Below are 23,776 nucleotides of genomic sequence, written 5' to 3' on the forward strand. Positions count from 1 at the left end.
ATGCTGTCTGTGAGGAGTTCGTTCATTCTCCCTGTATGTGTGTGGGATTTCCCTGGGGGTGTAGGTTAATTGGGTGGCACAGATTCGTGGGCCAAAATGGTCTGTTACCATGTTGTATGTATTCAAAAATCTATCCATCTCATGTTGGTCTAGTCAGTTAATGAGCATTGGTGATATTTAGAATTCCAAATGTTTACAATCTGCTGAGTAAAAGTAACTCCCTTATTACCTCAGTCCTAAGGGTCAACCCCCTAATAAGGTAATTCCTTGCTCCCTCGTTTTAGCATAACTACCATTTTCTTGTTCAGTTATTTGAGGTAATAAAGATCGCTGAGGGTAGGGCACCCAAATGAACTTTAATAAAGGTAAGGTCCCTCATGGTATGCTTGTCCAGAAGATTTAGTCATGTGGGATCTACAGTGAGTTGGCAAATTTGATCAGAAATTTTACAAGACAGTGATGAGACTGCACCTGGAGGCCTGTGTATAGTTTGGTCTCTAGATTGAAATGCATTGGGGAGAAGTGTAGAGAAAGTTGCTTCTCAGGCTAAAGAGGTTGAAGAAGTTTTGAGAGCTGGGCATTGAAATGTAGGATTCCTGTGCGAATTGACAGGGTGGATGTTGATGTTCCTCCCCTCATTGAGGATTGCTAGAAATGGGTACATATTTTCAGAATAAGTTCATTGATTTATAGAACCCTTCAACCTGTTCATGGCAACTAAGTCACCCAACTCAGCTGGATCCTATAATCTCTGAACCTGTCCATGTACTTGTCTAAATGTCACAATTGCCCCTGCTTTAATCTCTTCTTCTGGCTGCTTGTATCATATGTTCTTCTCTGTATGGAAAAGTGTTCCTTACTCTTTCCCCCTCATCTTCAAACCTTGGCCTTCTAGATTTAGACTCGCCTTCTCTGAGGAAATTGTTCACCCTATCTGATTTTGTGTACCTCTAGAAGATCACTCCCATGTTCCAACAATAAAAGTTCTATCCTGTCCATTCCCTCTGGTCCTAGGGTGTGAGGTCTTCCGTTCAAGATCATCCGAGATGTTCTCCTTCAAAAATTGTAGCTTTCCCTCGACAAGTGCCTAAGCTTTTATCTGGGATCGACGGGACCAGACACCTGCTGTTGTTCAGAATCTTCCAGATTTTGGAATCATTTTGTTTTTGGTCCCTTTAAGCAAATGCCTAGTTCCTAGCCCCTGCTGTCTGTCCCCTCCCTGGCTGTCCATCCATTGTTCCCCACCTTCCAGGACTGGTTCCAGACTATTTTGCACCCTAGGCTGGGCTGAGTGCTGGTTGGAGGGGGGTGGTGGAGGAAGGGGCGCTGACTGGGCTGAGTGGTGGTTCAGCGTGTGCCGTACAGGAGGCTCTTGACCAGCGCGTTGGTCAGGTGTAGGTCGGAGGCAACAAGGTGGCTCAGGAGCTCAGCCAAAAAGGTGGGCAGCTTCGGCTGCTTTGAGCCAGTGGCCAAGTGGGGCAGAAGGCTGGACACGAGGTGCAGAGCAGCTGCAGAAAGAGTGGGGCGTTAGGGCAGTGGAGACAAATGCCGACTGCTTTTAGGTTTTCCACCAGCTTGTCGGGGTGGCCTCCAGCACACTCTGACAGCACAGTCACCCCCATCTAACTCCTGACGTGGCAGCAGGGGTGCAGGGCTGCTGAGCCTGGTGTTTACATAGTGCTGCAACAATCGCGGCGGTGACTCAATATGGGAGTAGTTCCATCTTCCTGGGGTATTATGGGTAAGGAAGAGCCAACTGCTGCCTGCTTCTCTCCCACTAGATGTTGGGGGGCTGAGATTCACCTTTCCATCGAAGGTAAGAGAGGGCGCCCACGGGGGCAGAGATTGGGGGGGGGGGTGTCCCTCTGAAATATGGGAAATTAACGTTACTTATGTATAATGTCATCAACCAAAAAAAAGTTCTGGTTTTTGGAGGCTTTGGTGTTTGAAATCTTGGATAAAAGGTTAGGCACCTACGATCAACTCAGGCCTCACTCGCATTTTCTCCATGTCCTGTACATCTGCCCTGGCCCTCACCATCCCCTTGCATAACAAAAGCAGGATTCCCTTGTCCTCACCTGCCATAGCATCCAACATATCGTCCTCTTTAATTTCCGCCACCATGAGGTGATCCCACCACCAGACACATCTTCCCGGCTCCTCCCCTCTCTGCCTTCATAAGAGCATAAGAAAGAGGAGCAGGAATAAGCCATCCAGCCCATCGAGTCTGCACTGCCATTCAATAAGATCCTGGCTAATCTGATCATTGACTCAACTCTACCTACCTGCCTTTTCCCCATATTCCTTAATTCTATTTTTTATGTAAAAAATCTATCAAACTGAACCTTAAATATGTTTAATGAAGTAGTCTTAACTGCTTCCCTGGTTAGAGAATTCCACGATTCACTATTCTCTGGGGAAAAACAGTTTTTCCTTATTTCAGTCTTAAATCTACTCCTCTGAATCTTGAGATTTTGTCCCCTAGTTCTAGTCTCACCTACCAGTGAAAACAATTTTATTGCCTCTATCTTTTCTATCCCTTTCATAATTTTATGTTTTTATAAGATCTCTTATTCTTCTGAATTCAAGTGAATATAATGCCAAACAATTTAGTCTCTCCTTGTAAGTCAACCCCGCTCATCTCTGGGATCAACCTGGTGATCCTGCCTCCAAGCCCAGTATATCCTTCCTCATGCATGGTGACCAGAATTGTACACAGTACTCCAGGTGCGGTAGTCCAGTACTTTGTACAGTTGCAGCATGACCTCCCTGCTCTTGAATTCAATTCCTCTAGCGATGAAGGCCAACATTCCATTTGTCTTCTTAATAAACTGTTGTACTTGCAACCCAACTTTTTGCTATTCATGCACAAGTCCTTCTGCACGACGTGCTGCAGTTTTTCACCATTTAAATAATAGTCTGCTCTTCTATTTTTCCTACCAAAGTGGGTGACCTCACATTTACTAACATTGTACTCCATCTGACAGATCTTTGCCCACTCACCTAACTTAATTAAATCCTTCTGCAGCCTCTCCACATCATTTGCTAGAGGAATTGAATTCAATTTGTTTTTCCACTCAATTTAGTATCATCCACAAACTTGGCAACATTATGCTCTGTCCCCTCTTCCAAATCATCAGTGTAAATGATGAACAGCTGCGGGCCCAGCACCGACCCCTGTGGCCCCCCACTTACCACTGTCTGTCAATCAGAAAAATATCCATTATCCCAACTCTCTGTCAGTTAACTAATCCTTAGTCCATATCAATATACTTCCCCCAACTCCATTCATCTGTATCTTTTTGATAAGTCTCTTGTGCAGCATCTTATCAAACGCCTTCTGGAAATCCAAGTATTCAACATCAACCTGTCCCCCCTCTATCTACCACACCCATTATATCCTCAAAGAACTCCAGTAAACTATGGACTTATCCACAATGTATATCAACACTCCAAAGTCCCTGCCACTTATTCTACATGCCCTACCAGAAGAAGACTTCTCAAAGTGCAGTACCTCAATCTTTGAATTAGGACCCCACTAATAAAATATCTTGAGAAAGGGCTCAGGACTGAATCGTTGGTTACCTTTTACTTCCGATGGATGCTGTACGGCTTGCTGAGTTTCTCCAGCATGCTGTGTATTACCTCACACTTGTACGGATGAAGTTCTTTCTGTCACCACTTCTCCCAATTTTGCAGCTGATCCATTCATGGATCTACAACACCACTAATTTTTGTGTGCCTGTAAACTTGCTGATCAGTTTGCCTCTATTATTGTCCAAGTCAGGTGTATAAATATACAAATAGCACCACTCTCTGAAATACTCTCCTTGCCACAGACTTGGACTCTCCTCCACTACCCCCTGCCTCCCAGCATCCAGCCATTTTGGATCCAGTGTGCCTACCCACCTCAGCCCCTGTTCGGATGCCTACCAACATTTTTCCATACCTTGATGAAGGGCTCAAGCCAGAAATGTTGTTTATGAATCTTTATCTTTGATATATAAAATACACTGTTTGACCTGCTGAGTTTCTCCAGCATTGTGTTTTAACTTCAACCAGTGTCTGCAGACTTTTGTGTTTTACTTAAGTGTTGGTGAGTACATTGAATGAGCTCTAAAGGAAGTGGTAGAGGTGGCAATGTTTAAATGACATTTAGACAGGTTCATAGAGACCTGATAGAAGTTTATAAAATTTTGAGAAGCATTGATAGGATGAAGTCACAATCTTTCCCTTAGAAAAAATATACAAAAGGACTTGTATTTAAGGTGGAAGGTGGAGCTTAAAGGTAATGTATGGGGCAGGAGAGTGGGTGGATGTTTGAAACGGGCTGCTGGGAGCGATGGAAGGAGATTCAACAGTAGAGTTGAAAAGGCTTCCAAATAGACCCACAAATATGAAGGGAATGGAGGAGTATGCATTGTGTACAGGCAGCAGTTGTAGTAGAACTAGATATGCACAGACACATGGGTCAAAGGGCTTGAGCTTGCGATGCTCTTTTCCTCGTTCAATTTTGGCCAAACAAAGGCAAAAAAGGACTACCCCAGATAGGACGTTAGTTGACATAAACAAGTTGGGCCAAAGGACCAGTGCTGTAAAACTCTATTGAGCAAAGACTTGGGAAAATTGGAGTACTCAGTGGTGATTTTTCACAGGTACCAAAGGGATGGGAAACCTGACCAGTCCTTGAGGGGTCAGCAGTGAGGGGATACATGAAGGATTGGGAGTATGAGAAGTATGTTCACAGTGGCATTTATCCCCAGGGTTACTGAGCCAAGGAACCTGCCCAGAATCCAGAGAAATTTGGTAAATGACTACCGCCATTTCCTTCAGTACCCTGGAATGCATCCCATCAGGACCAGGGAATTTGTCCACCTTCAATCCCATTAGTTTGCTCATCACTATCTCATTTGTAACAATTATTTTCTTGAGGCTCTCACCTCCCTTCAGATCCCCCACTCTTTGGCATGCTGGATATGTCTTCCACTGTTCAATGCTTCAGCCATTTTCTCATTAGTTAGTATCAATCTCCCTTTCTCATCTTCCAAGGGACCTATGTTGACTCTAGCCACCCTCTTCTGTTTTAAATATTTTTGTAAAATATTTTGCTATCTGTTTTTATATTCTAATTTACCTTCATAATTCTTCCCTTATTTCCCATTTGATTCTCCTTTGTTGCCTTTTAAAGTTTTCCAAATCCATCAATTTCCCACTACTCTTGGCTACTTTGTACACATGAGCTTTTAATTTTGTACTTTATTTCCTTAGTTAACCAAAGCTGATTCTTCCCTCTCTTACTGTCCTTATTTTTAACAGGAATATATTTTTGTTGAGCACTGTGAAAAATCACTTTGAAAGTCTTCCACTGTTCTTCAACTGTTCTGCCAAATAGCATGTGCTCCCAGTCCACACAGACCAATTCCTTCCTCATCCTGTTGTTGTCTCCCCTGTTCAAGCATAATACACAAGTTTTAGATCTAACTATTGCACCTCCATCTGTATGAGAAATTCAATCATATTATGATCGCTTTTTCCAAGAGGATCTCTAACTACTAGATCATTAATTTTACCTATCTCATTGCTCAATACTAGATCTAAAATAGCATTCTCCCATGTTGTTTTCTTAACATGATGCTTAAGAAAGTTATCATGGATGCATTCTGTGAAGTCATCCTCCAGTCTCCCTTGACCAACTTGATTTTCCCAATCTATGTGAAAGTTAAAGTCCCCTATGACAACTGCAGTTCTGTTCTTGCGTGCCTCAGTTATCTCTTGGTTAATTGCCTGGGCCACTGTGCTATTGTTATTTGGTAGGCGATAGACCACTCCCACCATTGATTTTTTTTTCTTTTGCCTTTACTTTTCTTAACCTCTACCCAGATGGACTCAACATTCTGTTTCTTAGATCTTATGTTGTCTCCCACTATTGCCCTGATCTCATCCTTGATTAAGACTGCCGTCCCACCACCTTTACCATCCTGTCTATCTTTTCGTACTACCTGAGATCCTTGAAAATTTAATTCTCAATCATACCCATCTTGGAACCATGCTTCCCTGGGTACTGATTTGCGCCTCAAGTTCACTAACCTTATTTCTAATATTACAGGCATTCAGATAAAGTGCTCTTGTGCTCATTGTCTTTTTAGAATCTAGTGACCTCTCCATCCTTTGCTTTTGACTTTTCTGCCCTCTCTTCTTTTTCTCTATCCTAACTCTAGCTTTGAACTCTGTACCACCTTTCACAGGGTCTTGTCCACTTATCCCTTGGCACCTACCACAGGAAGTGCTACATTTAGCTCACACCTCCTCCCTCACCACTATTCAGGGCCCCAAACAATCCTTCCAAGTGAGGCAACACTTAATTTGTGAATCTGCAGGGGTCATTTACTGCATCTAGTGCTGTCACAGAGCAGAGTCTCTACATCAGAGAGACTAGATGCAGATTAGGAATCAGTTCATTGAGCATCTTTATTCTGTTCACTGTATTAGCAGGGATCTCCCAGTGGCCACCCATTTTAATTTCCCGCTCTATTCGCATGTCAGCATGCTTGCTCGTGGTCTCATGCACTGCCAGACTGAGACCATCTGCAAAATGGAGGAACAACACCTCATATTGCATCTGGGCACCCTCCACCGAGATGACATTTACCATCGACCTCCAGTTTCCATTAGCAATGGCTGAACAACGTCTTCTACTCCTGTATCTGCTCCTGTACTCAATGCCCTGGGCGATGAAGCAAGCATACCAAACATTCTTTGCCACCCTGTCTACCTGTAACGTTACTTTCAGGAAATTATGTACCTATACCCAAGGTTAGCTATCAAAGATGGAGATCAGCAGGAATTTCCTGGAGGGTTATAAATGTTTGGAATTCTCTTCCCAGTGTGGTGTGGAGGGGGAATTCAGTGAAGATATTCAAGGTAGCAGGTAGACATTTAAACTGCAAAGGAGTCGAGGAGTGTGGAAAAGTGTTGAGGCCAATATTGGGTCAGCCACGTTGAACAACAGATCTAGAGGAATAGGATACAAGAGCAGGGATGTGAATTTGAAGCTTTGGTGGGGCCTCACTTGGGTATTGGGTAACAGTTTTGGGATCCTTATTTAAGAAAGGAGGTGCTGGCATTGGAGAGGGTTCAGAGAAGATTTACAATTTTTGGAATGAAGGTATTAGCATATGAGGAACATTTGAAGGCTCTTGGACTGTTCTTGGAGTTCATGAGAATGAGGGGGAGATCCTCATTAGAAGCACTTTGAAAATTGAAAGGCCTGGACAGAGTAGTTGTGGCAAAGTGGTTTCCCAAGGGAGTCAAGGACAAAGGCCACAACTTCAGGATTGAAGGGCACCCATTTAAAACAGAGATGCAAAGGAATTTATTTTGCTAGAGAGTGGTGAACCTCTGGAATTTGCTACCATGGCAGATGGGGAAGCCAGGTCGTTGGGTGTGTTTAAGGCAGAGATTGATAGGTATCTGAATAGTCAGGATATCAAAGGTTATAAAGAGAAACTAGAGGAGTCGGTCGGTCTGAGTGGGAGAATGGATCAGCTAATGGTGGAATGGCGGAGCAGAAATAGTGAGCCTGTTGCTCCCATCCTTTATGGTCTTTTGGTCTAACAGCATTCTCAGTGAGCAGTAAGTCCACTTCTGATCCTTGCGTCCTCATGGATTGCCAACCGAGCCAGCTTGTGTCATCAAGAAGCTTGGTAATTGTACTCTCGTCATCTAAATCAGTTCTTTAGACTCAGCCTGTTGAACCCCATTAATCACCTGAGAAAGAATTGTTTCATGTTTTATTTTCTGGCTGCTGATGTTTGAGTGAGCCATGTGGAGGATCTTCACTCTGGCTCAAACCCATGCAGTCCTATCGTAGGAGTCCTGCTAGGTCAATACTGACTTTTATTCAGCATTATTAATTGCTGTGCCTTCTAATCTTTTTCAGGTTACTATGACAACATTTGCGGTGTACGTTTACGTGGATGAGAATAACGTGTTGGACGCACAGAAAGCCTTTGTTTCCCTCTCTCTCTTTAACATCCTACGGTTTCCACTCAACATGCTGCCTCAGGTCATCAGTAGTATTGTTCAGGTGAGGCCACCCCAGGTGTGTCTGGAGCACATGAATGACAATGAGAGTCCAGCTGTTCTGCAGAGATGGGCTCACCTGGTCTACTCTGTGTAATAAATTAAATTACATTTAAAGTAATCCAAGAAGGCAAAGGTGGTCTGGCTGCAAGACTTTCCTTGATGGTGAAGGGTGGATTGAGGGTAAACAAGGAGTCTGCAGATGCTGGAGATCTAGAGCGATACACAAGTGCTGGAGGAACTAAGCAAGTGGCAAACATCCAAAGAAAGCAATAGCCAGTCAGCATTTTGGGCGTGATCTGTTCTTCATTAATGCATTCTTGATGAAGGGCAGGAGGAGGATGGTTGAATTGGCCAGCACCCACTTTTGTTCTTGTTCAAGGAAAGAAATTCCAGCATTTCCACAAGACCCCCGAATCATTACTGTATGGATAATCTCTGCCAACAAGCCTCCTTCATTCCTGCAGGCTTCCAGAATAGGCTTCCCCTGATGGATATACCTCCTCATCAGCTCTGCTTTCAGCTACTCTGGCCCTTCAGTGTAGTGTTGACACTGCAGTCTTGGGAATAAATAAGGCTGATATTTGAATGTTTGTGACTATGTTGGGAGGACAAAACCAGTGCAGAATGAATCACACAGGACAACTGAGAAATTAATGCTGCTCAAAATCAACCTCCTGAGTTCTCCAGCAGAGGGATTTTTTTTGGTCTGGAGTTGAGAACTTAATATTTTGTTGTGTGTTCCTTCCTGTTGCTGGATCCAGGCTTGGAACCCAGTCAAGTCAGTGGCAGAATTTTTGTGTTTTTTTTGTCCGCCCCCCCCCCCCCCCCAAAGATGGTGAGCTTCCTAATGTTGCCCAAATTAATTTGATTTAAATTCAGAGGTGGTGAGTCTAATCAAGTGACAACTTTGGGCTTCACTGAATGTGGAGGAGCTGAGCGAGCTTTGATAGTGAGTTTATTGTTATACATATTGTACTATACAATGTACATATGCACCTAAATTCTTACTTGCAAAGAGTAAACTAATTGAATTAAAACAGACAATAGATACACAAGACAAATAATATTCACAGTAATCATAAAGCAAAAATGAGAGAATATGATAAGAGTCCTGGCTGATTTATTGCTGTTTTTTATTCATAGGGAAGTTCAGACCTAACAATCAGATCCAATTTATTCAGTTTGTACCTGAGCAGAAATAGAATAACAAACTCTGAGCTCTAACAGCTCCAGTTACACAGTTCATTAGAGTCAGAAAGCCCATACAACACAGAATAAGCTCTTGGGCCCTACTCATTCAAGTTGACATTCTGGGCTTGCCCATTAGCCTGCATTTGATCTATATTTATATAAACCCTTCCTATCCGTACATCTGTCCCAAATGTCTTTATAAATAAATGAATCTGCTTTTATAGCTTTGTCTGGCAGCTTGTTCCAGACATGGAACATCCTCTGAATAAAAAAAATGTTGCACTTCGTGTCCCTGATAAATCTCTCCCCTCTTACCTTGAACTTGCACCCTCCAGTTCTGGAATTGGAGGGTGCAAGTTCAACACTGGGAGGTAGTCTATGTCCATTTACGTTATTCATGCCCCCGTAAGGTTCATTGGAGCGACTTCATCTCCAACATCGAAGTATTCGAGATGGCTGAGGCCGACAGCATCGAATCCACGCTGCTGAAGATCAAACTGCGCTGGCTAGGTCACGTCTCCAGAATGGATGACCATCGCCTTCCCAAGATCGTGTTATATGGCGAGCTCTCCACTGGCCACCGAGACAGAGGTACACCAAAGAAGAGGTACAAGGACTGCCTAAAGAAAGCTCTTGGTGCCTGCCACATTGACCACCACCAGTGGGCTGATATCGACTCAAACCGTGCATCTTGGCGCCTCACAGTTCGGCGGACAGCAACCTCCTTTGAAGAAGACCGCAGAGCCCACCTCACTGTCAAAAGACAAAGGAGGAAAAACCCAACACCCAACCCCAACCAACCAATTTTCCATTGCAACCGCTGCAACCGTGTCTGCCTGTCCCACATCGGACTTGTCGGCTATAAACGAGCCTGCAGCTGACATGGACTTTACCCCTCCATAAATCTTCGTCCACGAAGCCAAGCCAAAGAAAGAAGGTTACCTTTTAACCTCCTCTGTTCCGAAGACCAGCAGATCCTTCCTCTCCCTATAACTCGAGCTCTCCAGAGCCAGCAACTCTGAGCCTTTTCCAACTCGTTGACATCCTTCCTATAGCTGGGCGACCAGAACTACCCACAGCACTCCATGCGTGGTCTCATCGTAGTTATATCGTGATATCCTGACTTCCACCATTCTGCAGTTATCTGAGGTGTAGAGCTCCCATCTTTTTTTAATCCTCAAGGTCAGAATATCCTGTTGTTTTGATCAGAAATCAATTCATACCCCAGATATTTCTAATTATTTCTTTGTTCTCATCTGGCCATATTCTTCTGTTCTACTCAATACCTCCTTCTGTCTTAGCCTTCTTACTGAGTTAGTTTCCATTCTCTTTGTTTCTGACAGTCTCTGTCAGGATTCTTTTTGTTTGTGCTCATCAACACCTCCTTTTGCCTTAACATTCCTACTAAATTGTTTCATACATATCCTCTCTTTTCTATTTTGGGAGCAGGCAATTCTAAACCTACAGTAATCAGCCAACTTTGCTACATACTGTGGCTGCCCCTTACTTACATTACTCTTTCCCTTCACCATGAGGTAAATATTAAATTGTTACATAGTACTGAATTCATGTATACAAACTGAATAGTACATAAGCATATATTCTACATATTTTCTATAATTAATTAACCCCTATATTCCAACACATCAGTGCGTAAGGTCGCGTCTCCCTGTCTTGCATTGGGCATTCCCTCTTAAAATGTCCCTCCTTTTACAATGGTAGCAAACTAATGCTCCTGTTTCCCAATTCCTACCGGGATTACCACGAGGTCCCGGGAACAGTCATCGTCCCCGGAATTCCCCTCTACCCTTGCCCCTGCTCTGGTCTCTCCTCTTCCACTCCTGGAGCTCCTCCCAATGTCCAGGAGCTCGCACACAGCCCCTACCCTTTCCTTGCTGTCCCTCCATGACTTCCTTGACTGCCTGCATCAAAATCTTAGCCTTTCCTTTCTGTTTATTGGGCATTCTCTCTTAAAATTACGCACCTCCGGACTAGTCAGGGGCACATTTACAAAACCGAGACCCCCTCCCATGGGAACTTCCCGTAAAGGTCTCATCCAGTTAGTTTCTGGCTTATCCTCTCCTTTATAATGTCTAGATTCCTGCTCTCTGGGAAATGAATCAAAGGGTTCTGCCCTTTCTTCCCGGAGGGTCTCACACTGCTCTGAATTAAAGTCGCCTCTCTCTCTTGTCAATAGAGGTGGTAATTGAGTACTTTGTGAAGGGTCATCATACCACCCCTACTTTCTTCTCCTTTCTTTAGCTGTGGGGGAGGAGGGGAAGGTGCAGAAGGGTAGAGCATAGGAGGGGGGGAAAGATAGGAGCCGGCATAGGAGGAGCATAACGTGGAGGAAGGGAGTGTAACACATCCATCCTTGTGTTTCAGGGACAAAAGGTTCCTTATCTTTCTTGTCCTTGCATTCCTTTTCATTCAAAACCAGTTGATCAAACGATCCCCTGAGCCAGCAGGCTGCATATTCCCTGCTCTCAAGATTATCTCTTTGGTTTTGATAAAGCCAGATGTTCAATGCTTGACACATCCAGTCATCCTCGGATCCGAGCTTTGGCCAATATACTGAACTCCCTTTAATTGGACTTTTAACCCATTCCAAACAGGAATACCTGACCATGGTCAGTTTGTCTTTCCCACGGGTTCTCCCCGCACCCCAATCCTAACGGACTTTGCTTGGTTATCTGATCCTCCCATCCTTCACTAGGACTCTCTTCCTTACTACTCACACCTCCCATACTAACAAGTAAGTAAAATTTCTCTTACCGAGATCCAGTAGCTAGTTCTAGTGCGCTTCCTTAACGTCCTCTCGTTGTTTGTTCTCAATGCCTCTTCTCAGATATCACTCGCTTCATCCACTGACCAGTCACCCTTCGTCCGTGAGTCCAGCTGAATTAGCTGGGGTGCACCTACCCCCGTCGTTGGGCACTCTGTCAGTGGAGGGAGTGGGATCCCGGACGAGCCTCCATTTGTTAGAAACAGAAGTACCTCACAGAAATAGCTCGAGACAAAAAGCGAGAACAAAGAACATTTATTATACAACAATGCAAAGTTGGGTGCTTCCCCTTACCCTGGGAATACACACATTCACTGGGGCTCACCCAACTTTTATACAGTTTATTTCAGTATAGGAATCCCCTCCCCCTTACATTCTTCTGCCTCCTGGATAAGTTTGGCATTAGGCAATCCTGCCTGCCTACGTGCTGTTTCTGTGAACTTGGAGGACCAGGGTGCTGTTTCTGTGAACTTGGAGGACCAGGGGGTATCCTGTCGGTGTCTCATCATGTCATTATCCTCATTGTCCTTATTCACAAACCTGTCTTTGTTCTAATTTACAACTCTCTGGGCTACAACCTCTTCATATGTAGAACTTGCTAATACTGTCTAGGGCTTACTAAATTACATATGCAAAACCTGCTAATTCTATCTAGGGCTAGAAGACCCTTATCTTATTCAGACTATTATCTATTATCTATTGTCTATCCTTATCTCATTCATAGGGTGAACTTGCTGATTCTGTCTTAAAGGCTAGAAGATTCTTATCTTACTCAGACTGACTCTGCTTCCTACATTCTAATATCCATTTCTTATCCTGTTCATACTGGTTTTATTCATTTACCCATATATCTATATTAGTTTCCTCATCTTCATATTTTTATATCAGTTTTACTCATCTCTCACACCTCCAAATGCAAGCTCAACAATAAAGATCCTGAGGTCAATTCAGGAGGAAGTGTTGGAAATTTTCCCCTGCTTCCACTGAACTGACCCAGTAATGTGGTCTGCAGCAACACTTCCTGTGAACCAACGACATGTATCTATTCCATTGAAATTAATAGCTTCCCTCAAAGCAGGTGAGGGAGTGTTTTAACCCCTAGATTCCAACAGTGGAGAGCAATTATTTTCTGTTTTGATCACAGTGCCTTCTTCTTGATACTGAACTTTCTACACAACAACCTCGACCACACTGCTCTCCTCCATATGTGGTCACGTCTGACTAGTTTATCCACTTCTGTCTGTCTCTCTCAGGCCACTGTTTCACTGAATCGGTTACAGAATTTTCTGGGTCACGATGAACTGGATCCCACAAGTGTTGAGAGAGAGGACACTGTGACAGGTAATCCTATGCTTACATTAGAACTGTTAAGAATGAAATGGTTTGTTATTAATCTTGCATTATTTGTTTTGTGGTTGTCTCTCTTGAGCTCTTATAATGTTTCTCTACTATTTCCCACCTCAACTACTTCTCCATCCCATCTCTGTTTCCTTCTATTCAGTTCTCTCCTTTGTCCTGTGTCTGTTATGCATTATTTCTCCTGTTCACCAAGAACCTGATTCAGTCTGTGTAATTTGGGATCAGGGACGTCGCCATACCGCTGATCCATGTACCTAACTTCCATGCAAAGAATACCCTATTGTAGACCAGGAGGCTGGGGGAGAGACTGCTGCTGATGGTTGGAAGTCTGATAATCACATCAGTAGCTCGCACTTGAATCAGGACCTTTTGGTTTTAGGGTTGTTTTTCCTGGAGTGAGTTTCCCACCAGGAATCCCAGCTGCTTAGTTTGCTTTTACATTTTACATTTTCTGTTATTATCCTACTTAGATAAGTCCAGTCTGCATGCGTGTACCAATTCCTTACTGTTAACTCATTGCACAGGCCTAGCAACTTGGTGCTGATAACTATTCCAATCAACTCTTTCACCATTTTCAACTGACTCCATTCTAGACAATCCCTTTGTTCTACACATCCCTCCTTCTCCTACTCTTTGTGTCCGTGTCTTTGTTTTGTCAACTCCCCTGAGGGAGGAAAGGGAAACAGTTGATGAATGGCAAAGGGTGTTGTTAGAAATTAAAGTACCTTTAAAGAAATTGCTCGAGACAAAAATTGAGAACAAAGAACATTTATTACTCCAACAATGCAAAGTTGGGTGCTTCCCCTTACCCTGGGAATACACACACATACTGGGGCTCACCCAACTTTTATACAGTCAATTTCAGTATCAGAATGCCCTCCCCCTTACGTTCTTCTGCCCCCTGGATGGGTTGGGCATAGGTAATCCTTCCTGCCTACGTGCAGTTTCAGTACACTTGGAGGACCAGGGGGTATCCTGTGGGTGCCCCATCATGTCATTGTCCTTATTCACACCTTCCTGATTCTCTGGGCTACAGTCTCTTGATATGCAGAGTTGACTCATTCTATCTAGGGTTGGCTAATTTCATATGTATAAATCTGTGTATGGTTAGCTAATTAGAAATGTATGACTTGGTACTTCTGTCCAGGGCTAGGAGACCCTTATCTGATCCAGACTACCTCAACTTCCTACATTCTATTGTACCTTACCATTCCTTATCTTAGTCTTATGGTCTTGTCACAAAGACTAGAAGATTCTTATGTTAATCGTGCTGACTCTGCTTTCCTGCATCCTAACCCCCCAAGCTTATCCTGTTTGAACTGGTTACAGCCATTTTACTGATGAACTTTAGTTTCTTCCATGTTCATAATTTTAGATCAATTTTCCCATCTCTCACAGTGTGAATTGGTATCACATCTTTGGGGTCAGTGAATCTCTTGCTGCCCTGTGTGGCCAATTTTGAGTGCTGGAGGTTACCCAACCTGTTCTAATATCCTCAAAATGCCTACTCTGCTGTACAATGGAGCAGGAAATGCTGGAAAAGTTAAGCAGATCATGTAGTGTTTGTTCACAGTTATCCACATACAACAGAAACAGGAAAGGCTGGTAATATGAAATTTGATTCCTTATTGAACCCCAAAAGCTTCAGAGTCCCAAAGGCAGAGAGGTCGAAAAGGGGTGGGCAATTAAAGTTAGAGGAAATTGGAAGGTCAGTCTGGAAATCAGCCATCCAGTCCCTCCTGAGAATGGTGTGCTCATTGGGAAGGAGTGCAAGGGATGAACAAAGAGGGGCAATGGAAAAGGTAAAAGGAGAGGTCTTGCATCTTTTGCCAATTCATAGGGTGGTGCCATGAGAAAGGGAAGGATTGATGGAGATGGTAGAGCAGGGGGTAGGGTAAACAGCAAAGTTCTCTCATGAATAGGGAGGAAAGATGGGTCTGGTCACGACATCTCATTGAAGTCAGCAGAAGCTATCTACTTTGGCAGGAAGAAGAGAAAACATTTTAAAAGGCAAATGGCTTTGTAAGTTTGTATTGAAGTGGAATAGAGCTCAAAGTTAGGGAAGTGTATATATAATATACCTGTACAGCTCTCTGGTAAGACAATTTGGTCTTATTTGAAGAAAAAATGCTTTGGAATGTAGTCATATGAGGAAATAATAAACAGATACAAGGCCCACGCTGACCGTAGATCTAATTGAAACAATGCATTTTCTGAGCTTTGACAAAATAAGATAGTGAGGAAATTCTTTTCTTAATGGTCTCCCCCTTCCCTCCCCCTAATATGGGGATGAAGGGTTAATGTAAGGAATGGAGTTGAGGTAGATCAGTGAACATGTTGAAGTGTAAGTCTTTTCAGAATGGCTCCTGGATTGGGGAAATTACATACCCTGGAGATTGAAGGCACCATCTTCAGTGTTCTCTTTATGCCAGTGCTCTCTTCCCAGTCTCTCCACCAGCAACCTTGCTGCTCTCTCTTCCCAGTATCTCTGTCTGCCACCCTCCCCACTCTTCCCCTCACTCCCTTCTCAGGTAATTTGTCTTTCAAAGCTCTTGTGTTTTCACAGGGGATGCAATCACAGTGCTAAATGGGACGTTCTCTTGGGGAAGAACGAGTCCAGCTGTTCTGGACAGGTAAGGTCTTGGATGTACTTCCTGACAGTACACACCAGAGGTGAAAGATGAACAAATTCCCAAGGATCGGTATCAGGTTCCAGAGACAGTAGTGACACAAGCAGTCGAGCTGTTGGAGATGTGAGAAGCAGAGGTGCCTTCACAGATTTCACTCGAGACAAAAATTGAGAACAAAGAACATTTATTTTACAACAATGCAAAGTTGGGTGCTTCCCCTTACCCTGGGAATACACACAGATACTGGGGCTTACCCAACTTTTTATACATTCCATTTCAGTACAGAGATACCTCCCTCCTTAACATTCTTCTGCCTCCTGGATTGGTTTAGCATTAGGTAATTCTGCCTACGTGTCTTCTAACTTCTTATCATGTGCCTTTCTGCAAACTTGTTTACCAGGAAGTGTCATGTCTTTGTTCTTATTCATTAATCAATCCCCAGGACTTGCTAAATCTATCTACTTGCCTATAAGACGCCTATTCTATTATACTTCCTGACATTCCATTCTTACTTCACCCTTATTTAACCCATCATAATTCATTTCCAATTAGCACTTGCTCGACTCCCCATATTCCATTATCCCTTACAGAGAGATTTGGATTGGGAGTGGAGTTTCTGGTCCTGGAGCAGAGGGATAACTCATTCAGTGCCAGTGCTGAAACAGAGGGATAAGTGCTGTTTGTTACATCCTGAACCGCTATAAGGAGCCACATTATTGGTTACTGTGCAACATAACAGCACATTGGATTTGGGAAATAATACATTGGTATGGATAGACAAGTGGTTGGCTCACAGGAAACTATTTCCCATTTGCAACCAGTAACTAATGGGGTGTCACAAGGATCAGTGCTGGAGTGACAGCTGTTTACAATCTATAGTAATGACGGGTGAGGGGACCCGCTGTAGGCAAATTGGTAATGATATAAAGATGGTGTGATAGCAAGTTATGAGCAAAGCACAAAAATGTAAGGGATGGATATAAATTAAAATAGAGGGAGTAAATGAGTGTGGTTTTCAGAAGAAGTGTGTAATGTGGGCACATGTGAAGCTGTCCATTTGGGAAGAAAGAATGAAAAAACAAACCATTTATGTTAGAGTGAAATGAGAAAATGTTGAAGTATAAGTGGATTTGGGGGTTCAAAGTTAGTTCACAGGTATGTTGGATGCTGAAAACATTGTTACCTCTTATGGGGATATCTTGAACCAAACAGCTTAGTTTTATAATTAAGAGTTGTCCATTTCAGACAAAGATGAGGAGGAAGTTCCTTTAATGGGCAGGGAATCTCTGGAATTCCACCCCCCCCCCCCCCCCCAAACATGGAGAGCTTTACAGGCAGGGACAATGCAGGTGTTCATTGGCGAAATAACCACAAGACAGTTGGGGGTCACAGGGAGAGTGGGAAGTGGTGTTGCAGCCAAGACTGAATTTTACTAAATGGTAGAGGAGACTCAAAGGGCTGATTGGAAACTCCTGCTCCTGTTTTCTGTTTCATGTCATCACAATTAATGTCATTTATTATCTGACTGGTTAAGGAAGCTTATTGATGTAAGTTCCAGCAAACATCCACAGGGATTATTATGGAGAAGGCTGAGGACCAGTTTCACCACAAGCATGGAAACTAAGCTGAATTAGGGTTGCCAAGTACCTCCCAGTATGGGGCATACCTTTGGACAGCGTGGTTAAGATAGCAGTTAACGCAACGCTGTAATAACACCAGGAACTGGGGTTTGAATCTGGCACTGTCTTTAAGGAGTTTAAATGTTTTTCATGTGTCTGCATGGGTTTTAGGTCAATTGGGTGTAATTGGGCAGCATGGGCTTGTGGGCCGAAAGGGCTTGTAACTATGCTGTATGTCTAAATTTAAATTTAATTCAAAAGGAAATTGGCTGCAGAGTTTCTTTATAATTGTTCTGACCAGACCCACTGATGTCTGCCTTCTATCTGCAAAGTAAACAGAAACCTAGTAGGCAAGAATGTAAAGTAAAATAGAAACCTAGCAGACGAGCCTGCACATCAAGGCATAAACAAAATCTCGCATGCACAGGACCCATTGGTCTTCAAAATCTGGTAGATTCATGGCACGACTGAGGAAGGGGAGAGGAAAAGGAGAGGAATAGTAAGGAGGGGGTGGCAGAGTTGACAACAGACATGATGGGAAATGGCTGCATACCTGATATTTCCTGCATAGATTGCCCAGCTGTAAAGGTCACATGCAAGGACAGTCCTGTGTGATTGAGTCCAGAGCATTATTCATCCAACTAACCTGGGGGCAGCACGGTTAGCAAAGTGGTTTGTGTAACACTTTTTTAAACATTTTATTTTTAATTTTACAAAGACTCGTGTAAATCCAATAAACAAAATATTACATTCTCTTTCCACATAATATAATTTACAGAGTCCTTATTTCCCCCTCCTTTCTCCCTCCCCTCCATTCCTTAAATTATACAAATACCAAAATATAACAATACAAAAATCACATAAATACCGACAAAAGACAATGATCCTCCTCAAGGCTATAGGACCCTGGATGTTAAATAGAAATAGGTAGGGGTAAAAACACATCATCTACACTGCATTCCCCATTTCATACTCTTAATCCTTTACTTGCTGGGACGGATTGCTGCTTTTCCCTTATTCAGGGAGGGAGGGGTTTAGGAATTGTATCTGTGTACCTATGTGCCTCAAATACAGTTGCCACACTTCAATGAATGCGTCTTATCTATTCTGTAAATTTCTCCAGGGGAATACAACACTCTATTTCCGATTTCCATCATGCGATAGTTAGCTTTTCCACGTAACCACTATACACTTCCTGGCTACTGACAAGGTGACATTCACAAACTGAATTTGGTGTTTGGACAGTCTAAACTGTATTTCCCCAATGTCACTGAAAAGGTATCACTCCAAATCCTGTGGAAAGTCCACCTTTGTAATTTTTTTTCAGAGTGTCCCCAGGTCTTCCCAGAGGATCTCACCTTTGTACACAGCCAGGCAGAGTGGACAAGGATTCCAACCTCCGCACCGCACCTAAAGCACATTTCCAAAATTTTTGGCTTTGACTTGCATAATTTTATCAGTGTGAAGTATAACTGATGCAAGAAATGATATTGCACCAGCATGTGTCTGACATTAACAATTCCCATCAGGCTATTCAAACACAAATCTTCCCACCATTGTTCATCAATTGTTATCCCTAAATCCAACTCCCATTTTTCCCAATGTAAGCCGGCTTTGGGCCTTCACTTTGGATTATGGAATGCATCCTAGAGATAAATTTACAACATTCCCCTTTCTAATTAGAGTCTCCATGTCTCTATCGTCAGGGAGGGTCATTGTTGGTCCCAGTTTGTCCCTTAGGAAAGATCTTAATTGCAGAAAACAGAAGAATGTTCTATTCAGTAACTCATATGTAGTCATCAACTGCTCGAATGACATGAATTGCTTTTGATGTTAACAATAGTTGATACACCTGATCCCCTTCCGGCACCAGAGGTCCAGGATCTTATTGGCCAGAGTCATGGGTATTAAAGTGTTTTGGGTCAAGGGGGTTTTAGGAGATAACCCCACCTTCAATCCAATATATGATTTATTCTTTGCCACATCTGGCACATGTTTTATTATGGGGTTATCTGTTTTTAAAAACTAATTTAGCATACCATTTGTATATAAATTCTCCCTATCTTTTCCCCTAATGCATGTAACCCAATTTGTGCCCAAATAGGGCCCCGCCTCAAAAAATGAGGCAACAAACGTCGCCTGGGATGCCCTGTCGTGTTATTTTTTAAAAGCTGGCAGTTTTAAGCCCCCCAATCTATATCAACTTTTCCATGGAGACTCTAGACACCATTCCACAAAAGTTTTCTGACACATCCATTGAGCATTTTAAAGAAGCACTGGGTCAACAAAATAATATTGTAGACTTGACATCGCCTTCATTTTTACACAGTTAATTCTGCCCACCAATTTTATGGGCAAAGATTTCCATCTAGCCAGGACCACCTCAATCTTCTCGAGCAAAGGGAAATAATTTATATATATTGCATAGGTCTTTATCCACTCTTATCCCTAGCTATTTAATGCCTTCCTGTGGCCACATGAATTGGCTTTCCCATTGATAGGGTCTATAATCTCTTTTTGACAAAGGCATGATTTTGTTTTTATCCATATTAACCTTATACCCAGAGTCCTTTCCTATTTCTGCTACGTTATGGTCGTTATCCTGGCCAACGACACTGCCCCCCCCCCACCCCCTCAAGGTTCTGTCACATCGTCAGCAAATGGGTTGATTTTGTGTTCCACCTGGCCCACCTTAAACCCCTTTATGACTGGATCCCGCCAAATGGCTTCAACCAGTGGTTCAATAGCTAGTACGAACAGAGCTGGGCCCAGTGAGCAGCCCTGCCTTCTAGATCTACTCAGCAGGAACACTGGAGACATCTGCCTGTTTGTGATAATTTTAGCCTAGGGTTTATAATACAATAACCTTACCCAATTAATAAATGTTTGACCAAGACCAAATTTCTCCATTGTCTTAAACAGAAAATCCCATTCTAATTTATCAAAGGCCTGCTCTGTATCCAAGGATATGGCCCAGGTCTTTCCCCTACTGTGCCAGGTGTATTATATTGAGCAATCTAGCTACTTTATCTGCTGATTGCCTCTTTTGAACAAATCCAGCCTGATCTGGGTTTGTTAATTTCAGTAAATGTTTTACCAACCTTTCAGCCAATGTTTTTGCTATAATTTTATAATCTACATTCAATAATGATATAGGCCTATAGGAAGAGGGCTTCAATGGATCCCTGTATTTTCTCGGGATCACCGTAATTATTGCTGCTGAGGACTCTGGGAGGGTATGTGTCTCTGCCGCCTGATCCACCACCTTCAGAAGGAGGGGTCTTAAATGGTCTTTGAATTTTCTATAAAATTTGACAGAGAAACCATCCTGGCGATTTAGCTACCTGCAGAGTGCTCAGAGTATGTTTGATCTCTTCTCTGGAAAAGGAGGCATCTCATTCCTCTCGATCCTCCTGATCCAAATTTGGTAGTTCCAATGAAAGCAAAAAAATAATCTATTTTGGTAGGGTTCCTCTCCCCCACCCCCACACCCCCACCCATCAATTCTGATTTATACAGTTCTTTGTTGAACTACTAAATATATCATTTATTTCTTTTAGTTTGTATGAAATCTTGCCTTCCCCCGTTTGAATTGCATTAATTGTTCCTGAGGCCTCTTCCACCCTCCCCTGCCAGGACAAGACTTTATGGCCCCTTCCCCCAGCTCATAATACTGTTGCTTTGATCTTAAGATCAGCTTCTCTGTTTTGTATTTGAGCTTTTTAATCACTAAATCCCAATATTTTTTTCCCCAGACCCCAATCTGATGATTTTTTTTTCCAATTGAGCTATGCCCTGTTCCAAATTATTAATTTCCTTCATATATCTCCTTTTTATTCCTTTACTGTATCCAATTATTTGGCCCCTGAAATAAGCCTTCGACATGTCCCAAATTCATTTTGTAGAACAGTTCTATCTGAGTTCTGACAAAGCTGCAAAATTCCAGCTTTCCAAACAACAATGGATTTAGGCACCATCTATACACCGTAGCCTGCTTATCTGGCATTATGATGGACAAAGTCAGGGGTCTGACAGCAGCCGAGCCATATACTCTGTCTCCAACTGGGCTGATGCCAGAGGATAAATAAATTTTAGTGTATGAATTGTGTTGCTTCGAGTAAAAGGAATAATTCCTTTCTCTCAGCTTCAGCCTTCTCAAAGTGTCTGAGATTCAAATCTTTTAAGAAGGCCAGGGTGGACTTAGCCACCTTGGCCCTCAAAAATTGAAATCCCCTCCAATCAGTATATTCTCACACCCCTCAGATACTTTCAAGAATATATTTTGTAGTGTGCACACTTCAGTGAGTGTGGAAGGAAAACACACACTCAAGGAGTCAAAGTTGAAGACTAATTTATTACACTGGCAGGTCTGCTTGTATGGGTCCCACATCATCGGAGCCCGGCCTCTGGTTGGCTGGTGTTCCTGCCAGAGTTCCCAGTCTTCCCATCGGGCAGAGATCACCTGGGATGATGGCTGCTGTCACCCCCAGGTCCGCGCGTTCATTGGCCATTTTGTGGGCTGGTCCATCTCTCCACGCTTGTGCTGCTATACGACCCCCCCCCCCCCCAAGAACTGGCAACCAGACCATTGTCCATACCCTTCGGTGGTCTTCTCCTGCATCGCAGGGATGGAGTGGATGGAGACTGTCGTGTTACAGTCCAGATATGCTGGTTTCAGGCAGTTGACGATAAAGTCTCCATCTCATCGCCGATGTTGAGGACGAAGGTGGAACCATTGTCTCAAATGATAGTGATCTATGTGCGCCCCTCCTCATGAACACATACTGGAAAGTCTTTAATTCCTTCAGGACACTATGCTTGGGTTGGCCATGCAGTGGTGGGGTAGCAGGACCAAGTGCCCCAGTTTTGTTGCAGGATCGCCACAGGGTCTTCTGGGTGTTTATTAGGGGCCAGGAAGTCCATGGGGATGATTAAAGGCGTGCCGTAGACCATCTCCACACCGAGGCGTTGAAGTCCTCCTTTGGTGCAGTACAGATTTCCAACAGGACCCAAGGCAATTTGTCCACCCAGTTAGGACCCTTGAGCTGGACCATCAAGGTTGCCTTGAGGTGCCTGTGGAAGTGCTTCACCAACCCATTGGCCTGCGGGAGATACACAGTGGTAAGGTGAAGCTGCATCCTCAGAAAGTTAGCCAGCACCACCCAGAGTCCAGAGGTGAATTATGCCCCCCTGTCCGATGTGAGGTGCTCAAGGACCCCAAATCGGGACACTCATGTCAACGAGTGCCCTGGCGCAGGTTTCTGTGATGGTATCAGCCAGTGGACTGCCTCCGGTCAACTCATGGTTAAGAGACATCTTGTCTCACAGGAAACTGGTAATTGGCCCACTAAGTCAACGTGCACGTGGCTGAACCTGTGCCGCGCTATCTCAAAAGTCTGTGTGGACACTCTCGTGTGAACCTGCACTTTGGAGGACTGACAGTTTGTGTATGTCTTGGCCTTTTGGCTGACCTGTTTCCTCCACAGTCTCTCCCACACTGCCCCTTTCCACCCACTCTTGCCACTGCCCCTGGGGCTCATCACCGCCGTCACTACTCCCACCTCTGCCCTCGTCACTGTTGTTACTTCTGCAGCCACTCACTGCTACCGCTGTCGCCTCGTTACTTCCGCTGGTCAAGTGCTCACCAGCAAAGCCTCCTCTTCAACACTCTCCCCCTCGTCGCCTCTCTTGGCTAGTTCCTGTCGGCTCCCACCTTGATAGGCAGCCATCGGCTCTCCCACAGCAATATCTGCACTCTTCCCTGGGCCCGCTGACGAGCGGGTCCCATTGTCTTCCAACTTGGCAGCCTGCACAGGTAGGTTGTTCTTTTCTTCACATGGGTGCTTCAACAGGCCCTGCCATTTTCTTTGCCATGAAGTAACCTCTCCTGGTCTTCGTGCTGCACTGGAGTCACTTTTTCTTTCTGAATTGTCATTTTCTTTCTTCTTAATACACAAGTTTAAAACTTCTAGTTGTTTTTTCTGCCACTTTTCTGTTCTTTTTCTGACTTTTTTGGACTATTTTCACTAGCTGTTTCATGAGCTATGAGAATCACGTCTACCCCCTACTCTGTATTACATGACTCCCAAGTGTAACACTATTACAAC

The 23,776-nt window shown here is 43.6% G+C and overlaps 1 protein-coding gene across 6 annotated transcripts in view; it reads left to right on the forward strand.

Annotated features, from left to right (window-relative positions):
* Positions 1-23,776, forward strand: part of abcc3 (ATP-binding cassette, sub-family C (CFTR/MRP), member 3) — a 133,270-nt gene that overhangs the window by 70,142 nt on the left and 39,352 nt on the right. For all 6 annotated transcript variants that reach the window (XR_011354807.1, XR_011354808.1, XM_069929662.1 and 3 more), the window contains 3 exons: positions 7,940-8,086; positions 13,315-13,402; positions 15,987-16,053. Coding sequence is in view for 4 of the 6 variants with exons in the window: in XM_069929662.1 (XP_069785763.1) it covers positions 7,940-8,086; positions 13,315-13,402; positions 15,987-16,053 (302 nt within the window). In the remaining 2 variants the exon portion in view is untranslated. The remainder of the gene's footprint in view (positions 1-7,939; positions 8,087-13,314; positions 13,403-15,986; positions 16,054-23,776) is intronic.

The sequence above is a fragment of the Narcine bancroftii genome, chromosome 3 (assembly GCF_036971445.1).
Source record: "Narcine bancroftii isolate sNarBan1 chromosome 3, sNarBan1.hap1, whole genome shotgun sequence".
NCBI lineage: Eukaryota > Metazoa > Chordata > Chondrichthyes > Torpediniformes > Narcinidae > Narcine > Narcine bancroftii.